The following is an 18,828-nucleotide window of genomic DNA, read 5'->3' as shown; positions in this document are numbered from 1 at the left end:
AAGTGTAGATTCTCCCAGCAAAATAATAGAGGAAGCAGCTGTACTGAGCGGACAAAAATCCTTTTACGGAACAAAATAAAACATTAAGTATATTTCTACTGTTTATCATCTATAGCAATTTTGATCTACTAAGTAAATCTATCCATGAAGTATCTCATTAATCACACTGCCATGTTCTTGGCAAAGTATTTTTTCAGCTATAAAAACTGTTATTAAAGTAGGGTTTGGGGATTCCCCTGCTGCTGGGAGAAGAGTATTCTTTAGGTTAGCACACAGAGCTTTTAGGGAAGAGTTGCTTTTTCACCAAATCTGCTGTAACCAGTAGTTTGACTCTAGCAAAAACCATGGAAAAGACAATTATGTGCAGCAAATCAGTTAAACCTTCTCTTTTCTTCAAGACACATTTTCTCTGATCAAACACAGAAGTATCTTGGATAATACTGAAAATCAGTTCTGTCCACCTTAATGATAATGAATTTGCTGCAACATTTTCATCTAGGACTACGCTCCATTGCAATGACCCCGTGCTGCAGGCTGCACTGCGTGCACTGCACGTTCTAGTCGGCCACCCAAACGGGTGTTAAAGTTGGGCCTTTCTCCCGCCCGTTACCAAACCCCGTAACACCGAAGGAGCAAAGGAACACTGCAGATGTGCAGATGGATACCGTCATAAGTTTCGTGGTGCAGTGGCAATAATGTTTTTCAAAGAGCAGTGCAACTGCACGCGTAGTTTAGTCACACGCTCTTTCAGAGGGAGCACAGAGCGCTCACCGAGAAGGAGGAGTTAGTTGCTAAAACAAAAAGCACAGAAGTGACAAGTATCAGAGGAGCAAAGTGAGTGAACTGTTAATTCAAAGTTGACCGAGCTGCTCGGCAGGTTACCAAGCCCCGGACGAAGGGGACCTCCGGCGCGGGGGCAGAAGCTGCTGCAGCGGCACGTGCCCGGTCCCGGCCAGCGCCAGCAGCCCCGCAGCGCTGCCCGGGTGCGGCCCGCGGCCCCCACGAGGAAACCAGCGGGGAAGCGCCCGCGGGCAGCGGCGGGCAGGCGCGGCTGGGCGGCACGCGCCGCGCGGCTCCCCGGCGCCGCGCCCCGAGCAGCCGCCCGCCGCGCCCCGAGGCCACGGGGACGGGCGCGGCGGGGAGCCTCCCACGGCGGGGCACCGGGGAGGCGCGGCCCGCAGCGCGCTTCTTCCGCGGGGTGAAACGGGGCCGCCGCTCCCCTCTCCCCGCCCGCCGGCCCCGCGCGGACTTCCCCGCGGCCGCCCCCGCGCTCAATGCGCGCGGGCGCTGGAAGCGCGACGCGGAGAGATGCGGGGGGCAGCGCGAGGAGGAGGAGGAGGAGGAAGGGGGCCCGCCGCGCCGCGCCACGCCGGGGCGGCTGTGCCCGCCTGCGCGCCCGCGGACAGGTGCGGCCGGCGCCGCGGGGGACGCGACGCGACGCGACGCGACGGGGCGGCCGTACTCACACGAAGGCGTGGTAGATGAAGGCCCATCCGCGGGGCCGCTCCAGCACGTTGTACAGGTAGTTCTGCAGGCGGCGGTACTTGGCGTTTCTGCGGCAGCTCTGCCCGCTGCTGTACGACAGCGGCTTCCCCAGCAGGCTCATGCGGGCGCCGTGCTTGCCGCGGCGGCCCTCCCGCAGCCCGCCGCCGCCCGGGGCGGCCGCGCCGCCGGCGCCCAGCAGCAGCAGGCCGTCGCCGCGGGCCGCCGCGCTCACCAGCGCCCTGCCCCGGCCCGACTCCACGTCCTTCATGCCCGCCGCCGGGCGCCCCGCCGCGCCGCTCTTCACCCAGAGCCCCGCGGCGCCGCCCTCCTCGCCGCCGCCGTGGTTGCGGGGCATGGCATCACCCCGGGCGCCGGGCCGGGCGCCGGGACAGCGGCGGAGCAGGGCGCGGGCGGCGGCGGCCAGGCACGCCGCGGCGGCGGGCCGCAGCTGGCAGCGGAGCGGCGGCGGGCGGCGGCCGAGGGTCTCCGGGCGGCGCCCGCGGGGCGGGGGGGCGCGGGCCACTTTGCTCGCCCGGCGCGGCGGGCCGGGTGCGGCAGCTTCGCGGGGGGCCCCGGCGCGGGCGGCGGCTCCCCCCCCGCCGCTGGCCGCGGGCCGCCGGCCCCGCAGCGCCGCCCCCCCGGCGCGGCCCCGGGGCCCGGGCGAGCGGCGGCCGGAGGCGCTGGACGGGGCGGCGGGGGGCGGCGGGCAGCGGCGCGGCGCGGCGGGGGGAGGTCTGCGCGCCGGGGCTCGGCGGTACCTCTCGCTGCCCCCGCCCTCCCGCGGCGCTTCGCCCGGCCGGGCAAGCTGTTGCTCTGGCTCCCGGCGGCGGCGGTCGGCGCGGAGAGCGCCCCGGGGGGACGCGAGCTCGCTGCTCCCCGCGGTGCGGGCGGGACGCGGCCCCGCGGGCTAGGCGCGCTCCCGGCAGATGTCCATGTAAGTCCGCGAAAGTAACAAAAGTGCTGCGAGTCTCAGCGGCGGCGGCAGCCCGCGGGCAGCCCGGCGGGCGGCGGGGAGCCCGGGCCGGCCCCGGGCGGGGGCACGGCGGGCCAGCAGACGGGAAGTCCCCCGGCGTTGCACACTCCCACACGCCGCTCCGGCGTCTCCTCCGCGCCCCGGCAGCTGCGCGGCCGCGGCCCCGCGCGTCGGCGAGCGAGTAAATCCCAGCTGCGGCGGCGGCGGCGCGGAGCAGCTCTCCCTGCCGGGCTCGGCAGCTCCCGCCGGGAGCCCGGCGGCCCCCGCCGCAGCGAGGTACGGTCGGGGAGCAGCGGTGCCGACGCTCGGTGCGCGCAGGAAAACGAAGCTCCCCCTGCTGCGGACGGGCGTTGAACTCCCCGGCGCATCAAGGTGAGTTTGCAAAAAGAAAAAAAAAAAAAAAAAAAACAGAAAAAAGCCCTAGAAAAACCCCACCCCAAACAACAACAACGGGAGATGCTCCGCAGCCCCGGCCGCTCCGCCAGGCGCGCCCGGAGCCGGCGGGGCGCAGCGGGAGCCGCGCGCGCTTTGGGCGCCGTTTATTGCCGGGGCTCGGCGGGCGCCCCCGGCGCCCCCCCGCGCCCGCAGCCGCGTGCGGCCGGCCGCTGCCTCACGTGACGCCGCGGCCGGCTCCCGGGCCGCCCCGCCCCGCGGGGGGAGCGCGCGCGCTGAGGGGCCGGGGGCGCCCGCAGGTGGCGGCGCGGAGCGGCGCTCCCCCCGCAACGCGCGCCGTCGGGTCCCCGGACGCAGCGGGGCGGCCGCTGACGCGACCCCCGCCCACGGCCCTTGGGGCATCGAGGGACCGGTGGAGTTTGGGGTGTCCTTGGCGCGCAGCTTCCGGGGGGCACGCGCACCGCCAACTTTCAAAGGAGCCGCAAGGAGCAGCGTGCTGTGCTCCGGCTGCGGGCACCGGCTCGCGAGGAGCGGCCGACACGTGGCACCGACGTTTCCACCAGCGGAGCTTGGTGGCTGCCGCGGTGTCTCCACAGCCCCTCCGCCGGTCGCCTCCACACAGAGAATTTCACCTTCTTCCTCTCGTCACTGCGCTTCCTCCTCCACCGCAGGCAGCTGCGAACAGGAGCTCTCTAACGTGACCCCCGGCGGGATCACACGCGTGATAAGGGATGGCAGAAATGGCACACGTGTCGAAACAAATGTTAAATAGTTGGTATAAGTATCCACAGCAACCCCATTAATATTTAAGCTTTCCAGTAGCCCATATCTACTCCTCTTTCTTTGAATTGGAAATTGAGTGAGTTAATCCTTCATTTACGACTTGTTTGCATTTCTCTGTTTTGATATGCAAGTGTTTATAGTCTTTTGAATTTTCTCATCCCCAAGCAGCCATGTAGAGCAAAATATGTACAGAATGTCGTCTGAAGTTAGCTGTGTCGCCGTCACTGTGCTTAGATTTGTACTGTGCCGGCTTTAGTCGCCGGAGTAAAATATTTGAGGCTTGGTACTCAAATTCCCACAAGCTAAAATGCGCAGTTAAGCTGCGAGCACGCGCTCCAGCCACTCGTTGGGTTTGCCCACGCTGTAAGGCCCTGGCCTGCACGCGCTTGCCCGGGAGCTTCACCGAGTGGCCGTGCCCGTGCGAGCCGGTCTCCAGTGGACTCCTTGCAGCCGTGCAGCTAAACACAGGCATCACTGTTGGCAGCATCGAGGCTCTAAACTGCGAGCTACGGACAATAAACCGTGAAAACTACAGAACTCCTGTTCCTGATGCACTTTTTGTTATCCCCAAAGAAATACTGTTATAATTCTGTGCCCTCTAGTGGTGCTTAAAGTCATCTATTAATTTAAATAATAGTGAGGAAGACAGTTTGTGAGCACAAATAGTAGGCCAATACTGAAATGTAGCCATACATGCAAAGACACCTAGAAGCATACAAATATAATACTGTTAGTGATGAATTAAGTATTTTACTTTATTGTGTGTGAGCAAAAGTGTTTTTCCATTATCTTTTATTAAATAATGCTGGAAAAAGTATGTATTATGAAAAGATTGATGGCAATTAATGAAGTTCTTACTTGTTAGCATGTCAGATAATCAGAGCGTGATGTATCACTCAAACACTGAGTAGATGGTTAGCATTCAAATGCAGCTAATAGCCCTGTGTTAGGCAGAAGACATGTATTATGTAAAAAGTTCTAGTGGTCCTCTAAGTATTAATGCAGTTCTTAATGCAAAATAAGGGTCTACATTTGTAAGACAACAGATTTCCCTGCTAGTTTGGCTTCTGACTCTATAATACCTACAGAGATGAGTCGTGTGAAATTCTAGCGTGCCCTCAAAGTGCGGCATCGTCCTGGGTTCAGGTGTCAGTAACAGGATCTACTTGATGTAATGGCCAAGGCAAGAACTTTCCAAGGAATCTGGACTTAGCGAAAGCCTGCAGGTGTACTACACCCCTCCTGCAGGTGGGACAAGGAAAGGTCTACACCGAGGGCAACTGGGGAGTAGCCATTGCTATGCTTTATTGCTAATGGCAACAACATATCCTTCCAAAATCGTGTATCACAGTCTTTAAGATCATGTTGCATAATTCCAAATGTATACATCAAATGTCATATATCTTGATTTGTGGAAGGACCAGCTGATACCTCTGACTTTTTCTGGACAACTACAAAATGTTGCACATGTTTAGGATATTCAAGGTTTTCTTTCCAATATGTTACTTGGGATCATGTTGCCTGAAATCGGTGTTTCTGGGTTCCATTGGAATAAAAGAGAGGAAATTATTTAAGTAGTACTGATATTCCCTCATTCCTGTATTGATAATAGAATATGTTTCTACAACAATATGTAAAGTTCTCTTTTAAAGCCATTTACCAACTGAAATTTTGCAATCTAGAAGTACTAGAAGTTAAAGCAGGCCTTCACAACAGCTAAATTTGCACTTACAGTATTTATAACTGTTATATATAACACCTGTTAAGGTGTTTAACAGGAATACACAAAAGGGCTCATGTGATCATAACACAGGGCTGACTGTAGCTTACTACATTAATGGAAGAAAAACCTTGTTAAACTGTTAAGGGAAAAAAAAGAAGAATGGTTGAGCTGGAAGGCTGTAGCCAGAATTCAGGCTGCTGGGTTCGCAGTCTTGCCCTGTGCAGCTCCATCAGATATGAGCTGGAGTCTGTCCCACTCAGGTCAAATTTACCTAAGCATGTAGTTGCCTGAAGTCACAGTTAGATGCTTAATGAGTTATTCAAAGTCTGCTGTGTGCCTGTCTGCATCTTTTGGTACTTCAGTGTGTTTGAGAAATCTGTCTCTCTGTGCCTCGGTTTCATATCTGTCACTGAGGGTGGTAGCAACTCATTCTTGGAGGTGTTGCTAGCATAAATACATTGAACATTGTAAGACAGAGTGCTACAAAAAAAGGAACAGTACAAATCACATACATACAGTGGCTGTTTTACCCAGAAAGGCAGCTGGAGTGCTAGCTGGAGGGCCTTGGTAACTATAGTCTGCAAAGGTCAGCTTACCATGGTATCATGTTTTGAGTTCATTTAAGTTCCTTGTGAATAAGCTATTTTTGTGTTACATAATACTGTGAGATATCACATACACTCTAGTTTTGCATCTCTTTGTAAGATTTTGACCTTTCTGTCTAATTATATGGAGGAGGGGATGCATATAACTATTCCTGAAGCCAAGGATACAACAGTCAGGAAAAAGTTTTCAAGTCAATTAGGTGTTAGGAACAATTCATTTGGTATTTGCGACAGTTGGGTGGCCTTGTGATATGTGGCTTGCATCTCCAGGAAACTCCAAATGAATCATCATTATTGCATAATAAAACAGCAGCAAAATGGCAAACAAGGTGAAGAGCATGGCAGGATGCATGTTACAAGCTGTCTAGCCAGTGCATGCAACACACTAGTGGCTGTAGCAGGACTCTGAATTTATCATGTTGGAGTATTTTTCTGCGAGCTTCTTTCCGCAGAAATGAAAGAATCAAGACTATGAGTAGCACAAGGCACTGTGTGCACGGACAATGCAGAAAGCACTGCCCAACCTCCCCTGCGTCTCAGTCAGGACAGCCCTCAACCTTGGCCTGGATCCCTTTAAGTACTAACCTCACTGTTAGACAAAGTTGATAACTCTGAGGAAGTCTTGTCTGCACAAAGAGCTGTACTGAGATGAGGCTTTCATTTCAAGTAGACTACAACTGACACTGATAAGCACTTGGGTTACTACCAGCTCAGACCACCTTTTAATCCAAGTAGAGGAAGCGAATGGCTCGCTCTCTCGACACCTGTTCCCTTTGCCCTCTTGGCCGGAGGTATGCCAGAAATGGCACTGGCTGGCTTAGTACATCTGTAAAAACCAGGGCTAGTTCCCAAAGTGACTGGAGAGAGCCCTGCACTCTGCCCCTTTGGCTTCCTCTGCCAGGAGCAGGCTGCACCAGCCCCGCTCGGTAGGACAATTCAGCCTCCTGCCCTTGCCACACCAAGCTCAGGGCAGCAGTTCTTGGCCTTGCTTTCCATGCAAAATGCTCATTTTGCTTTCTCACATCTACAATTTCCTCTTACTCTTATCAGATATTCTTCCCTGATAAGAGAATTAATTAATTCTATTAATTCCTACTTAACTAAGTATCTAAACATTACTGCCTGTTAATAAGGCATGGTTGTCCATTCAGTCATGCTCAGCCCCCAACACTGTCTCTCTGTAATTGCTCTTCTGCTCTTCTCTTTTACTTCGTTTTATTTTCTGGGTTTTTTTGTATTATTTTGTGGTACTTTTCCTCCCTCCTTCCAAAGTGCCCTTATTCTGTGATTCAGTTATCTGAGCAAACAATCTTGTGCCAGAACAAGACCATATGTCTTCAATGGTGGCAACTCTCCCACAGTAGCAAGATCTGCTCCATAGATCTTTCCCACTCTGTAATCTAGTGACACCAAAGCATTTGCTCCATTTCGAAGAAAAGACATGACTCTATGCTGTGAACAGCAAAGCAGTTTACCATATAAGACCTGAAATATAATATGAAATATTTTTGTATTAAAGTTTTCGTATCAAAATATTTAGATTTTTTTGAATTATATTCTTCCAAATACATACAAGTTTTCAGGTAAACATGTCACTCAAAATTGTTAGTGTTTAATGCAGTCTTTTGTAGCCAAACACAGTCTCTAAGTAAGAAAGTGAAATGTAGAACCTTAGGATATTTTCTTCAAAATCATTTATTATCAAGGAGAAGAATGCAACTTGGCTAGCATGCAAGTAGTCAGTTCCTTTCAGCAGGCACAGTAACAACCTACAGGAAATCCAGTAAGGTCAAAATATTGGCAGATATGCAGGTAAAACAGACAGAAACCTCCAAAAAAAATCCCAAGAATAAAACTCCCTGAACTAAATGAAAATTAATTTCAAACTTGAAACACGTCAGAAATGCCTGGGCCTTAGTAGTGCCTACATAGGCATTCAGCAGGAAGACATTATTTTGGTGGGGTTGCAAAGTATGAGACAAGTAAAGATTTCTGGTTTAGATTTTTTTCTGGTTTCTTTGGGTATGGAGGAAATATTCTGTAGAAACCCAACTTGATCTTCGCATTAGCAAAGATCACAACAATGTCTGTTCAGACGTTGTTAAGACACAACAGTGCATAGTCTTAGTTTATGTCATAGGTCATCTAGAGATGTTTGCCTATAACTGGAAGAAGCTGGTATATGATATTCTGATATGCCTCATTAAGACTGTTTTCTTTAGAGTATAATGACCATCATTATTTGCCAAACATAAAACTTTTGGCAATCTCCTCCTTCCCCTTCTCCTCAGAGTTCTTCCATTTGAACTGTAGGAGCTGTGGTTTTGAAAATTCCTATGTTGTTGTGGCCTAATCTTTAAGACATTGAAATTTTTTCACATGAATATTTCAGAATTGCCTAAAATTTTTCTTCTGAAAATACCTAGAAGCCCATCAGTCTACAGTTGAGCCACCTGGACCATAATTTTCATCTATACTGTTTAGTTGCACAGGGTGCCTCATTCCTTTCTCCTGAACATGACTATTTTGCATGAAATATTTAGAGATACCAGAGGGTCAGTTATCAAAAGGATTGTAAATAAAACCCTCCTACACAGAAAAATACTCCTAACTCTAAATGTCTCTAGATGAGGGAGACATGCTCATCCTTGTTCTCTCTAGCCCAAATGAATCTAAGAAAATCTCTGAAGAGTGATATGGAGAGAGTCAACTGCTTCTGGTGCTCATGCATCGGAGGGCTTTCACTTCAGAAACACTGAACGTTTTTTGTGCATTGCTCACAGGAAGCTGAGCAGCATGAGGCAACGAGGAGCACTGAAGCCACAGAGCTGTTGAGTAGGTACTGCTGGCAGTGTGACTCGTCTCGAGCGAGGGACGTGAGAGAAGACGCACTCTGCCGGCTTCTGGCCCCTTCGGCAAGCTGCTTGCTCCATGTCCTGGCATCTGTGACCCCTATACGCAGGCTCCTATATGCCTCATGCATTATTGAGATGGCCTAGTTCCTAATATAGCAGCCTGGTTTCTGCCGTCAGAATGGGAGTGCAGATTTTAGGGAAAAAGACACGGAGTTTCATGTTACCTAAACTCTCTTGTAAATCTAGGAGTGATTTAGTATTCTCAAACGGTCATCAGCTGTTCATCTTGCATGCAAATGCTGCTGTGTCTTAGGCTTTATTCATAGCATAAATACTGGGCTCAAAACTAGATGACTGTACTGTGTACAGTCTGGAGGACTGTTCTTTCTGAAGGAATATGCTTTCTGAATTAGATGATCAATCATGAACGTAACGTACTCTGCAGGTGTATTTTAAAATAAAAAAAGTTATTCTCCATCTCCATTAAAAATTATAAAAATATGTGGCCTTTTTAATTTTGTGCCTGTTCAAATAATTTGACAGTATCAATGATCCTCAGAGAATTTGAGGAAGATCTCGATGCCCTCTGAATTACCCAAGTGACATAACTATAACCTGCTCATAAACTGGGGGTATCACAGAAGGCTGGAACAGATATAGACTCTGAAAGTATATAAATCCATTACTATATTAGAAAACAACTACTTGCTGGAAAGCTTTTGCATTTTAAATTCCTTCTAAGACAAATAAGAATTACATACTTAGGGCTCTTCCTTTCTGCTACTGCATTCCTACTTTCAGTGAGATTTATTCCTATCATTAGGTAAAACATAAAAGTGGAGGGGAAAATGTCTAAGGTCAGTAGGGCTCTCAAATGCTCCTGTTATTTATTGGATGAGTAATCCAATTCAATGGGAGCTGTTGGAACGATAACACATCAGAAAGGAATTGCTTAGGCTTCTACCTGCATAGTTAGGCACTTAACTTTAGTCACCCCTGTTTTTAAATCTCACCCTAAAGTGCACACTTTAAAAACTTGCATCAGGAGAATATTAAAAACAAAGAAAAAAACAAGAAGCTAAAGTTAAAAGGAATACAGATGCTCTAGTGAGGCTGTGAGACAGCAACAATAATGAGACAAAGTTTGCAACAACAGGTAAGCAAGAATCATAAAAATGGGGAGTAAGGTATTTGTAGAGAATAGGGTTTTTTCCGAGCAGTTTAAAGGGATGATCTAACAGCTGTCTTCCTAGGAAAGGCTGGAAGTAGCTATTTTATTTAAAAGGAGGAATGAAAAACAAGCTGTTGTGTGTCTGACGCTAACTTGTATTATATCTCCACATACATCATTGTGTGCAAGGAAGCATATGAGCCCCAAAGGATTTTTAATATCCTTGTGGGGTTAGGGAGAGGACAATCAAATGCTAGAGGCCAGATTTACTAGAGGAGCACTTACATGAGAAACAAGATGTACAAGTATGGATATAAGGCAAAAAACCCAGCCTTTTTTCCTTGAAGGTGGTCAGAAACTAGCACAGGTGCCCAGGGAGGTTGCAGAATCTCCAGCCTTGGGGTTTTTCAAAACTCAGCAGGCCCCAAACAACCTGGCTTAACTCAGAGGTTAGCTGGGCTTGGGACAGGCCGGAGTAGCTGACCTCAAGAAGGTCCTTCCAACCTAAATTATTTGATGATTCTAAATAACCCAGGGCAATGAATACTTCATGACCTATTCCATGAAATAAAAACCCTGTGATAAGTTTGACCTGGTCAATACTGTAAGGACATATAAGCATCTGTCACTGCTGGTATCCTGCCCCTGCTGCCACATCACCAGCGATGGGTGCAGGGGGCACAGGGTTGAAAGGGTAGCAGTGGTTTGACATAATAGCTCCTCTGATTGCTTTTCCAAAAAAAGGGGATAGTTCACAGAGACGGGGAAACGAGCCGAGAGAGATGTCGTAACGCATTTGCCTCTAAGCATAACTGCGAGGAGCAGCACAGATTTCAGTGCCTGTCCTGTCCTCACTGTGGATCCAAGGGTCCTGCAGGCCAGTACTGCCCTTCTCCAGCCCTCTCTCCTGTAGTGAAAATCCTTTTTCTTATCTCTTTCTTTTCTGCATGAGATGGCTTGAACTTGGTTGAAATTTTACAGCAGGATTTTTCTGTGTGGAGAGGCTTTGTTACAAACCCTTTTTTCCCCCCAAATAAAAAGGCAGCATTTCAAAATTGGTATTTTTTAAAAGGGAGTAGTGATTTCAGATGCCCTGCATGATGGACCACTTTAAGAAAGTGTCGAACACTTCTGGTTTGAAAATCAAGTTTCTGTTAGCATTTCCCTATTTGAACACTGACATCTCTAGTCCTTTCTGAAAATCTTGATCTGACTTTGCCTCTAGTTAATAGGACATTCACATTAAAACCATTTAAGTTGTTTCATTTAAGCAGGAGTCAAATTCTGCCTTTATTTTATTATTCTGCCTGAAGATTGTTATTCTGCAAGAAGTTTCCTTGGTTCCGACTGGTGAGAAGAGGAAAATACAGCTCAAGTTCATGATACTGTAAATCCTTGGAATGAAAATTAAACAATATTATTAGCAACTTTCAGCAGGGTTTAAAATGTCGAAACTTAACCTTGCCATGTGGATCCCTATCACTTAACTTTAATGAGTAACCAGTAGCAGGAGAGTTTCCTATATCATGTGTGCAGTAGCTGCTGAAGGGAGATATGACATATTATCTAGACTGTTTTATAGAAGCAGCTATCTTATCACTGCAATAAAGAGAGAAACTAGAAATTTAAACCATTATCTTCTAAAAGGCGAATTGTAAAACTATGGTTCCAAAATGATTTTTGCAGTACAAAGATTATGTACTGGAACCACCACTCTTACACATTTCAAAAAGAAACGATGACCTAGAAGACAATTATGGGTGCTAAATAAAAGCAACAGACTACCTTCATAACTCAGCTGAAAATGGTTTTCACCATTATTCTACTTTCCTTGTATTAGATACTGATAGCAAAACTCATTTTTTTCTGAGAAGGTTTTGGTGGAGCAGAAGTGAGAAATGGTTGAAAGCTTAGAGATGAGTGTTTTGGAACATTTCACAGAACACATCGACTGGGGCCATAAAGGTACAATTCAGCTGTAACTTAAAATATCTGATTGAAGCTGTTCTTTCCATTCACTGTCTCTTTCCATATTTAAATCCATACTGATAAGAATACCTCTCGGTTTCCAGAGCTAATCTGTACACTTGAGTAGTGTAGCAGTTGAGGTAGTTTCCCACTAAAGCAAACGAGACCCAGAAAGCACCTTTTGGGTGCAAACACTTTTTGTTCAATTCTGTTCAACAGAGGATGCATTTCTGACTGAGAGGGGAGCAGTGGCAATGCTTACGATAACTTCAGAAGAGCAATTTTGCTTCAGAACCCAAGCATCATTCCTTAGGGTCTTATTTCCAGTTACCAAACAATTTTTTTTTCTTTAATATAATATTTGGCAGTCTCTTTTGTATATTGCCTTTGGCTGAAGAGACCTGCTGAAGGCATTTGGGCTTGAAGGACCACGCTAGTTAGGAGTGAGGAGTTCCCCGGGTGGCCTTACCTGCTCTTGCAGAATTATTTGCTCCCCGCGGAACCGGTGCATTTTCCTCCTAAAGCCCGGGGCGCGGCGCCGGGGCCGAGGCGGCCGCCCGCGCTCCGGGCCCGCCGGTACCCGGCGCCCTCAGCAGGGGGCACTGGCGGCCCGCGGCGGCCGCGCCGCGCCCGGCGGTACCGCCCGCGCCCCCGCGCCCCGCGCAGGCGGCCGCCCCCGGCGCGGGCAGCGCGGTGCAACGCAGGGAGCGGGGGCTCCGCCGGCTCCGCCGCCGCGGCCCCGGCGCGGACACTGCGCTGCCCGCCGACCTGCCCCTCTCCCTCCTGGCCCCGCGCGTGCGGCTCTCGCAGCCAGTGCTCTTGTCCTGCCAGCTGATTTCAAGGAAAATACATGCAATCGCCCAGAATCCCCCCCCCCGCCCCCAAATTAAGGAAAATACGTGCAATCAGTCATGAACCCCCCCCCCCCAAATAAAAAAGTGTCGTTCCCCATCCATCCTTCCCTCTTGGAAGTCGTCGTGGCTGTGACGAGACTTGCGTTGAAATGACGGTAAATGCATCATTTTATGCATGTTGCTCTTCAACACTGTCCCTCCTCAAATGTGCACGGTGTTAATTAACACTCCTATGGCGAAGTACTTCTGTCCCTGCTCATACCAAGTTGTAAAAACGTTACCTGTCACGAATTATTCCCCAGAGAGAGTGGGCACTTCAAGAAGTAGCCACATGAAAAGTATGCCAAAACTTTTAGTTTTCAGACAGCACAATCCCTCTTGATAAGAATTTCCAGAATCTTAAGTTATTTCTAGAATCACGTGAGCATGTTAAGTTTATGCAGGTAGCTGTGGTAAATCTACATTGCTTTTCCGTTTCTTTTTGAGGTCCTTTATGTGTTTCTGGAGTACCATTTTGTTATTGTATCTTAAATGTTTTACAACAGTCTTAAGTTAAATACACCTTTTTAAATAACCGTTACAGGTGATTACATATTAAGAGGATTAAGCTTTGCAAGAACAACTGTTGAATGAAATTTGTGTAATTAATACTCATCTAAAAAAGCGTAGTTAAGATGTGGGTCCAGATTCTGTTCCCTATTGTATCTGTACTAACTTCAGTAGCGTGACATCAGTGACAAATACTGCTCATTGTTTTTGATTATTTTAGGTTTTTGCATAGCACATGTGCTTCTCCGGTTAAAAAGAAAGAGAATAAGGAAAGAGTAGTGCCATATTTTTGTATTTTCTGACTCTTTATTTGCTAGTACCTGTTTAAGAATTATGAAAAAAATATACTTTTTTGCGTATTTGACTCATTTGCATATACTCTCTGACAGTTTTTCTATTTATTTTCAGGAAGCCATGCATCTTCTATTTAAAAATTTGGCAATTTGGTGCAGTCATGTGCTGGCTATTCAACGACTGCAAGTGAGACTTGAAATTTTGAAAAGAAATGCTCAGTCCTGTAATTTGGGGCCTCAAGCAACTGGGGAGTAACATATTTTCTAGCGGGGGAAGGGTACACTTATCTTTATTGACAAGAAGCGTATCTCCTGAGCCCAGAGAGGCATGTTGATTGACAGTTCCTCTTCACCTGCCCACTGATGATGATTCATATCAAGAAGGAAGAGGAAGTAAGCGGGGAAAAAAAATAAAGGAGGTGCAAGATCAGTAGCTCTGTGAGTTCCTCCGAGCTACATCAGAAAAGATGAACTGTTGCAGTAGTTACCATGGCTGCGCTGCTCTGTTTACTTCATGCAAGATCCAATACCACCTAACTTTTCTATATTGTTTCAATTGCTTCCCATCGGAGAACATTTGCAGACTTTCGCTTTTTTGGAGCCAAATTCTGTCCCTGGCTTTAAGTCTTCTCAAACTGATTACTGCAATGTTTTATTCATTACCATGCGCACTGTTTAAAAGCGGCTGAAAGGAAGGCAGCTGAGCAGTGGAGTTCTGGCTGGTGTTGGGCTGTGGAAACACACAATCCTACGCGCTTTCCAGGCTATGCTTATCAGCTGTCACACTAGTGCATTCGATCAGATGATTGCAGTTACTTAAAAATGAAATTGGTGGTTTACAGATTTCATGAAAGACGTGTAACTGCAGGTAAGCAAGCTGTTTTGAGTTACGAATTTGGTATTTACATTTAGTCCTCTTTCTCCCGCGTTGCCTGTAGTCCTCATACTCCAAAATGGTATAAAGAAGGCTAGCCTCCTCTATTTATAGTTATTTTAAATGCGGGTTACCTACCCTCATTTATACCAGTAGCATATAGGAAATGTGTGCTTCCTAGATTGTGACTTTTAAGCTGTGGATAACTATATTATTTACCCCAATCACCAGAAGAATGTGTCTGCTTTTGGAGCAACACCGCGAAGACAAAACAATTCCACATGTATTCCACATTTTGTCTCCCTGAGTACTGTGTTTTTCCTTGCCTTCTGCTGCAATTATTTCAGCAATGTGTTACAGAGCTTTGAAATAATAAAATGCTTAGTAACATATTTAATATTCTTTTTTGACATAAAGTAAATATACCCTTCCATAACTGGTACAAGTAGTGATTCTACCACACTGTACTCCTTTACATTTTTTTCTTATTACTTTACCTCATGAAAAGTTCCACTAAGTGACATTCTGGTATTGAATGGCATTTATTTTTTAAAATTTAAATAGAGAATGTCATACCGATTATTATTGATCCCTTTTAAAAATTGTTCTTCTAGTGTTATTTGTAAAAACTAACTTGTATATGCAAACAGTCTTGAGATCCACGATCCGTGCAAGCAGCCAGTGGTTTCTAACGTCAGCAAAAGCAGTGTTTACATGCATGCTATTCACCGCCTAAACCAACCAGTAAACCTGTATTAGCAGGCACAACCATCTCATGTTGACCATTTTAGGCCTCTAATCTTGAAGAAGTAATAGTTGCTTAGAGGCATAGCTTTTTTTCACTCCCAGCTACACGATGAAGAAATTTCAATATCACATGTCAATATTATATAAATAAATGGTATAATGCAAGTAGAATATTTCATTTGATTCCTTCCTCATCACATATACTGTCAAAAGCTATTTGAAATGTGTTTTGCAGGCAGAAGCAGATGAATCCTGGGTGAGTGGAACGGGAGCAGACGATACATGAAGGACAAGGTCCTAAATGATCCTTCTGAAGCAGAGAGAAGCCCCAAGGAGCTTCCCCTTCCTCCTCCCAGCTCTGCTCCCCTGTTCAGAGGGCAGACGCTTTCTGAGCAGGCAGAAAAGCAAAGATGACACCTTCAGGAAATATCAAGAAGGGCGCATAATTAGAAGTGTCCTACCCAGCCCTCTGATTTGCAGTAATTTTGTGAACAGCATTCAGCATCTATCATGTTGCCCTTTAGTATATTCAGGATTCTGCCTGACTCTTTCAGAGAACTTCAGGTGGGTGACATTGTAATGTGGTACTCATTTTAGGCACGATGTCCCTTTTTAAAGGCATGCAGAGCACAACATGATTAGACTTGGTATTTTACTACAACAGGAGATCATCAGGTTTATCAGGAGGCAGGATTAATATAGATATTTGCCTGAGAAAAGCTTTTCTCTGCAATATATTTGTTAATGATTTATGGTGTAGCTTTTACAAAATTTTAAACAAGAGAAAGGTTTGCATTGTTATTAAATAATTTTTCTACTGGGGCTGTAAACCTTTAGTTATATTGGGAAAACATATGTTGAGCTAGTTATTTAGCATACAGAGAAGTGCAGTCTTTGTGATTTTTGTTTTGATTTTTATGAAAACTCTCTTAATTTTGACTTCTATAATTAATTGCTCCATACTTCCCTAAGCAGTATAACACATTGCAGGGAAGTCCCCAGATATGCAACACCTCCTCTTTCCTAAGCTAGTTGGGGGACAGCGTATAAAAGGAACTAAAAGCCTTGGCCAGTGTTGTCTTAGGACCTCAGCTTTAGAGTGAAAGTACTTTCGTGGAATGAGGTAACAGGAAAAACTAATTCTTGGATTCAGAAAAGGGAAGACATCATGAGGAACTGTCAGAAGATTGTTTTCTAATTTAACTGTTGCTGATTTATCTTGAATGTGCAGTGTGTGGAGGATACTACAGAAAATCCATTAGTTTGGCAGGAGGTCAATATTCTCTTATCAGCATAGCCAACAGTCTTCCTGAGCAAATCTGGGGAAATTATGTGACATGTCTAAGCCCCAGTTTTCAAACTCTAAAATCAGAGTAATAATCTGTTGCTTTGTGATGGTGTTATAGTGATAGCCCCCTCTACTTTTTGAAGGCTGGTGCTATGCTGCTTAAGATGATTTAAAAGCCCATAATTAAACATGTCTGCTCTTCATTAATATTGAAAAGCAGTGCGGTTTGCTTATCACCTCCGTCGGTTGCCATAGATGGAGCAGAACTGGCTCGCAGTTGGGAGAACTCTGACACGATCGGATGTTGCTTAGTAAGTGAGATGTTTTGTACATTTGTCACTGTGTAAAATACATCTATTTTAATGCATGACTAAGAGTAGAAAATTTAAACCACAAGGGTAAATCAATTAAATGCTCTTATTCTTGTACCGGGTATGCATTTCTAATGGAAGGTTTTGTAGTGTGTTGTTACATTGCTCCACCGTACTGACAAACGTGTTATTATACACAACCAATCTAAATCTGACTCAGTTACCCTGCAGATAATTTTAAAACACCTTAAAAATTTTAATCATGAAGCACTAGAATACCACTTTTAAAAAACCCTAATTTAAACATACAAGTGGAAATAGCAAGATGACAAGGAGTGGATTAAACACTTACGGAAACCAAGTTATGCTGCTGTTTTATTGTGAAAGGCAATGACGTACAATACTCTGAGTGCACACTTGCGTGAATGATATTCCTCTCTCCTTCACTTAATGCTGATGTTCCCTTCCCCGTTCCACCAAAGCAATTTATCTGCTTATTGACTAGTTTAATATAATGCTTGAAAGACTACAAGCAGCTAGTTGATATGTGAACAAATCTCCACTGCAAGCGAGAGAGTCGATGCAGTCTGCCTGCAAAAGAGCTGTTTGCAGAGTGAGAGGCCAGAAACTAGCTTTCTTCTGCTTTGGTTGCCTAAAGTCATACGCAAAATCCAAATTCTTACCAATATCATGGCAATGTTAATTTTTAACATTTCAACAGTAACTATTGGATATCCAGCACCTCTGACTATTCAGCCAGCTGAGAATATGCACTTGGATGCACGTTTCTGGCCATCATTGGTTGGAACGGTACTGGGATACAAGGTTATTTTTATTTTGGAGCTATTATCGAGCCATTTTTTTATTCCAAATTGCAAAACTACCTTTTTCTTTAAAAATTACCTCGTTTCATGTTTATTTTTTCCCCCGCTAACCTAGCTAAGGTCACTGGCATTCTTTACTGTGCCAGTAATTACATTATGAGAGAGGAGTGATTTTAGAGATTTTTGAGTACAAACCTGTCAATCTAATTGGATATTACTCCAACTTTTCATCTCTGGAGATCTTGCTTGAAATCTAGTCAGTATAATCAGCCTTACTGCAGGTTATTGGTGTTGTTCTGGTAAAACTGCATAGTATTAAAAACCAAAACTAAACATGGAATGATTTGTATTTAGACAGGGTTTTGTAGCTGCTCCCCACCTTTGCTCCAGTCAGCTTGACATTAGAGAAGGATTACTGAAATCAGAGTTCAACTACATTTATAATGTTGTGTGGGAAATATTTCCAGTACCAGAGTGTTATTATAGCTCTGCTATGACATAGCAGGACTCCTATAATCAGCAACTCATATAGAAGTTTGCTGTTTGTTCTTCAGGTATCCTTCACTATAGTACTGTAAACTTCTCAAACAAGTGGAATTTAACTACACCACCCAACTGGTATAAATTCCACTCACCAAAAAAACAAAAGAAAAGAAGACAGACATCTATTTCACTTGCTCTGTAATTTTTTTACTGTGTTTTATGAAGGTTGCTTAAATTATTGATGTAAGAGCTGGTGCGCTTGTATTGTTATAGTATAAACACTGTCAAAAACATGTTTACTTAGCTAGGTTATTGGGGAAAATAGTGAAAGGAAAGAAATTGGCCATGTGCTTCATAATGAGCAGAAACCAAGGAAAACATAGAAATTATCTCAATTTGTTTATATATGTTGTTCTTTATAACACATTTTAAATCATTCTGTTTTTTCCATTGGTAAGCTGATACTCAGCCTGAAGCTATGCTATTCTGGGGGCAGAACCATAAAGACTCACTTTTCAAGCCATCACCATGCAGGCCTGGATTTATCCCACCTCCCAGTGTTTAGAGATTTCCAGCAAGTTCTGAGGATCTGCTACTTCTGCTGCTGCTTCAGCTACTGCTGAAGCAAGAGAAACAACACGGGCTGCCA

At 46.0% G+C, this 18,828-nt stretch overlaps 1 protein-coding gene and 1 long non-coding RNA gene across 3 annotated transcripts in view; one reads left to right on the top strand and one right to left on the bottom strand.

Moving 5' to 3' along the window:
* The window catches only part of KCNQ5 (potassium voltage-gated channel subfamily Q member 5), a 306,273-nt gene extending 304,368 nt beyond the window's left edge, over nucleotides 1–1,905 (bottom strand). Inside the window, exon 1 of the mRNA XM_064508669.1 lies at nucleotides 1,467–1,905. Within this exon, the coding sequence (XP_064364739.1) occupies nucleotides 1,467–1,840 (374 nt within the window). The 5' untranslated portion in view covers nucleotides 1,841–1,905. The remainder of the gene's footprint in view (nucleotides 1–1,466) is intronic.
* On the top strand, nucleotides 991–17,233 carry LOC112980773 (uncharacterized). Of its 2 annotated transcripts, none has more exons than XR_010388240.1 (3): nucleotides 991–1,522; nucleotides 13,768–14,520; nucleotides 15,509–17,233. It is a non-coding gene; the product is annotated as an uncharacterized LOC112980773 (long non-coding RNA). The 2 variants fall into 2 exon arrangements; XR_010388239.1 differs by lacking the exon at nucleotides 991–1,522 and adding an exon at nucleotides 2,135–2,830.
* The last annotated feature ends 1,595 nt before the right edge of the window (nucleotides 17,234–18,828 follow it).

This window comes from Dromaius novaehollandiae, chromosome 3 (assembly GCF_036370855.1).
Source record: "Dromaius novaehollandiae isolate bDroNov1 chromosome 3, bDroNov1.hap1, whole genome shotgun sequence".
Taxonomy (NCBI): domain Eukaryota; kingdom Metazoa; phylum Chordata; class Aves; order Casuariiformes; family Dromaiidae; genus Dromaius; species Dromaius novaehollandiae.
The sequence above is the reverse complement of the archived record's forward strand: the minus strand, read 5'-3'. Positions and strand labels throughout refer to the sequence as shown.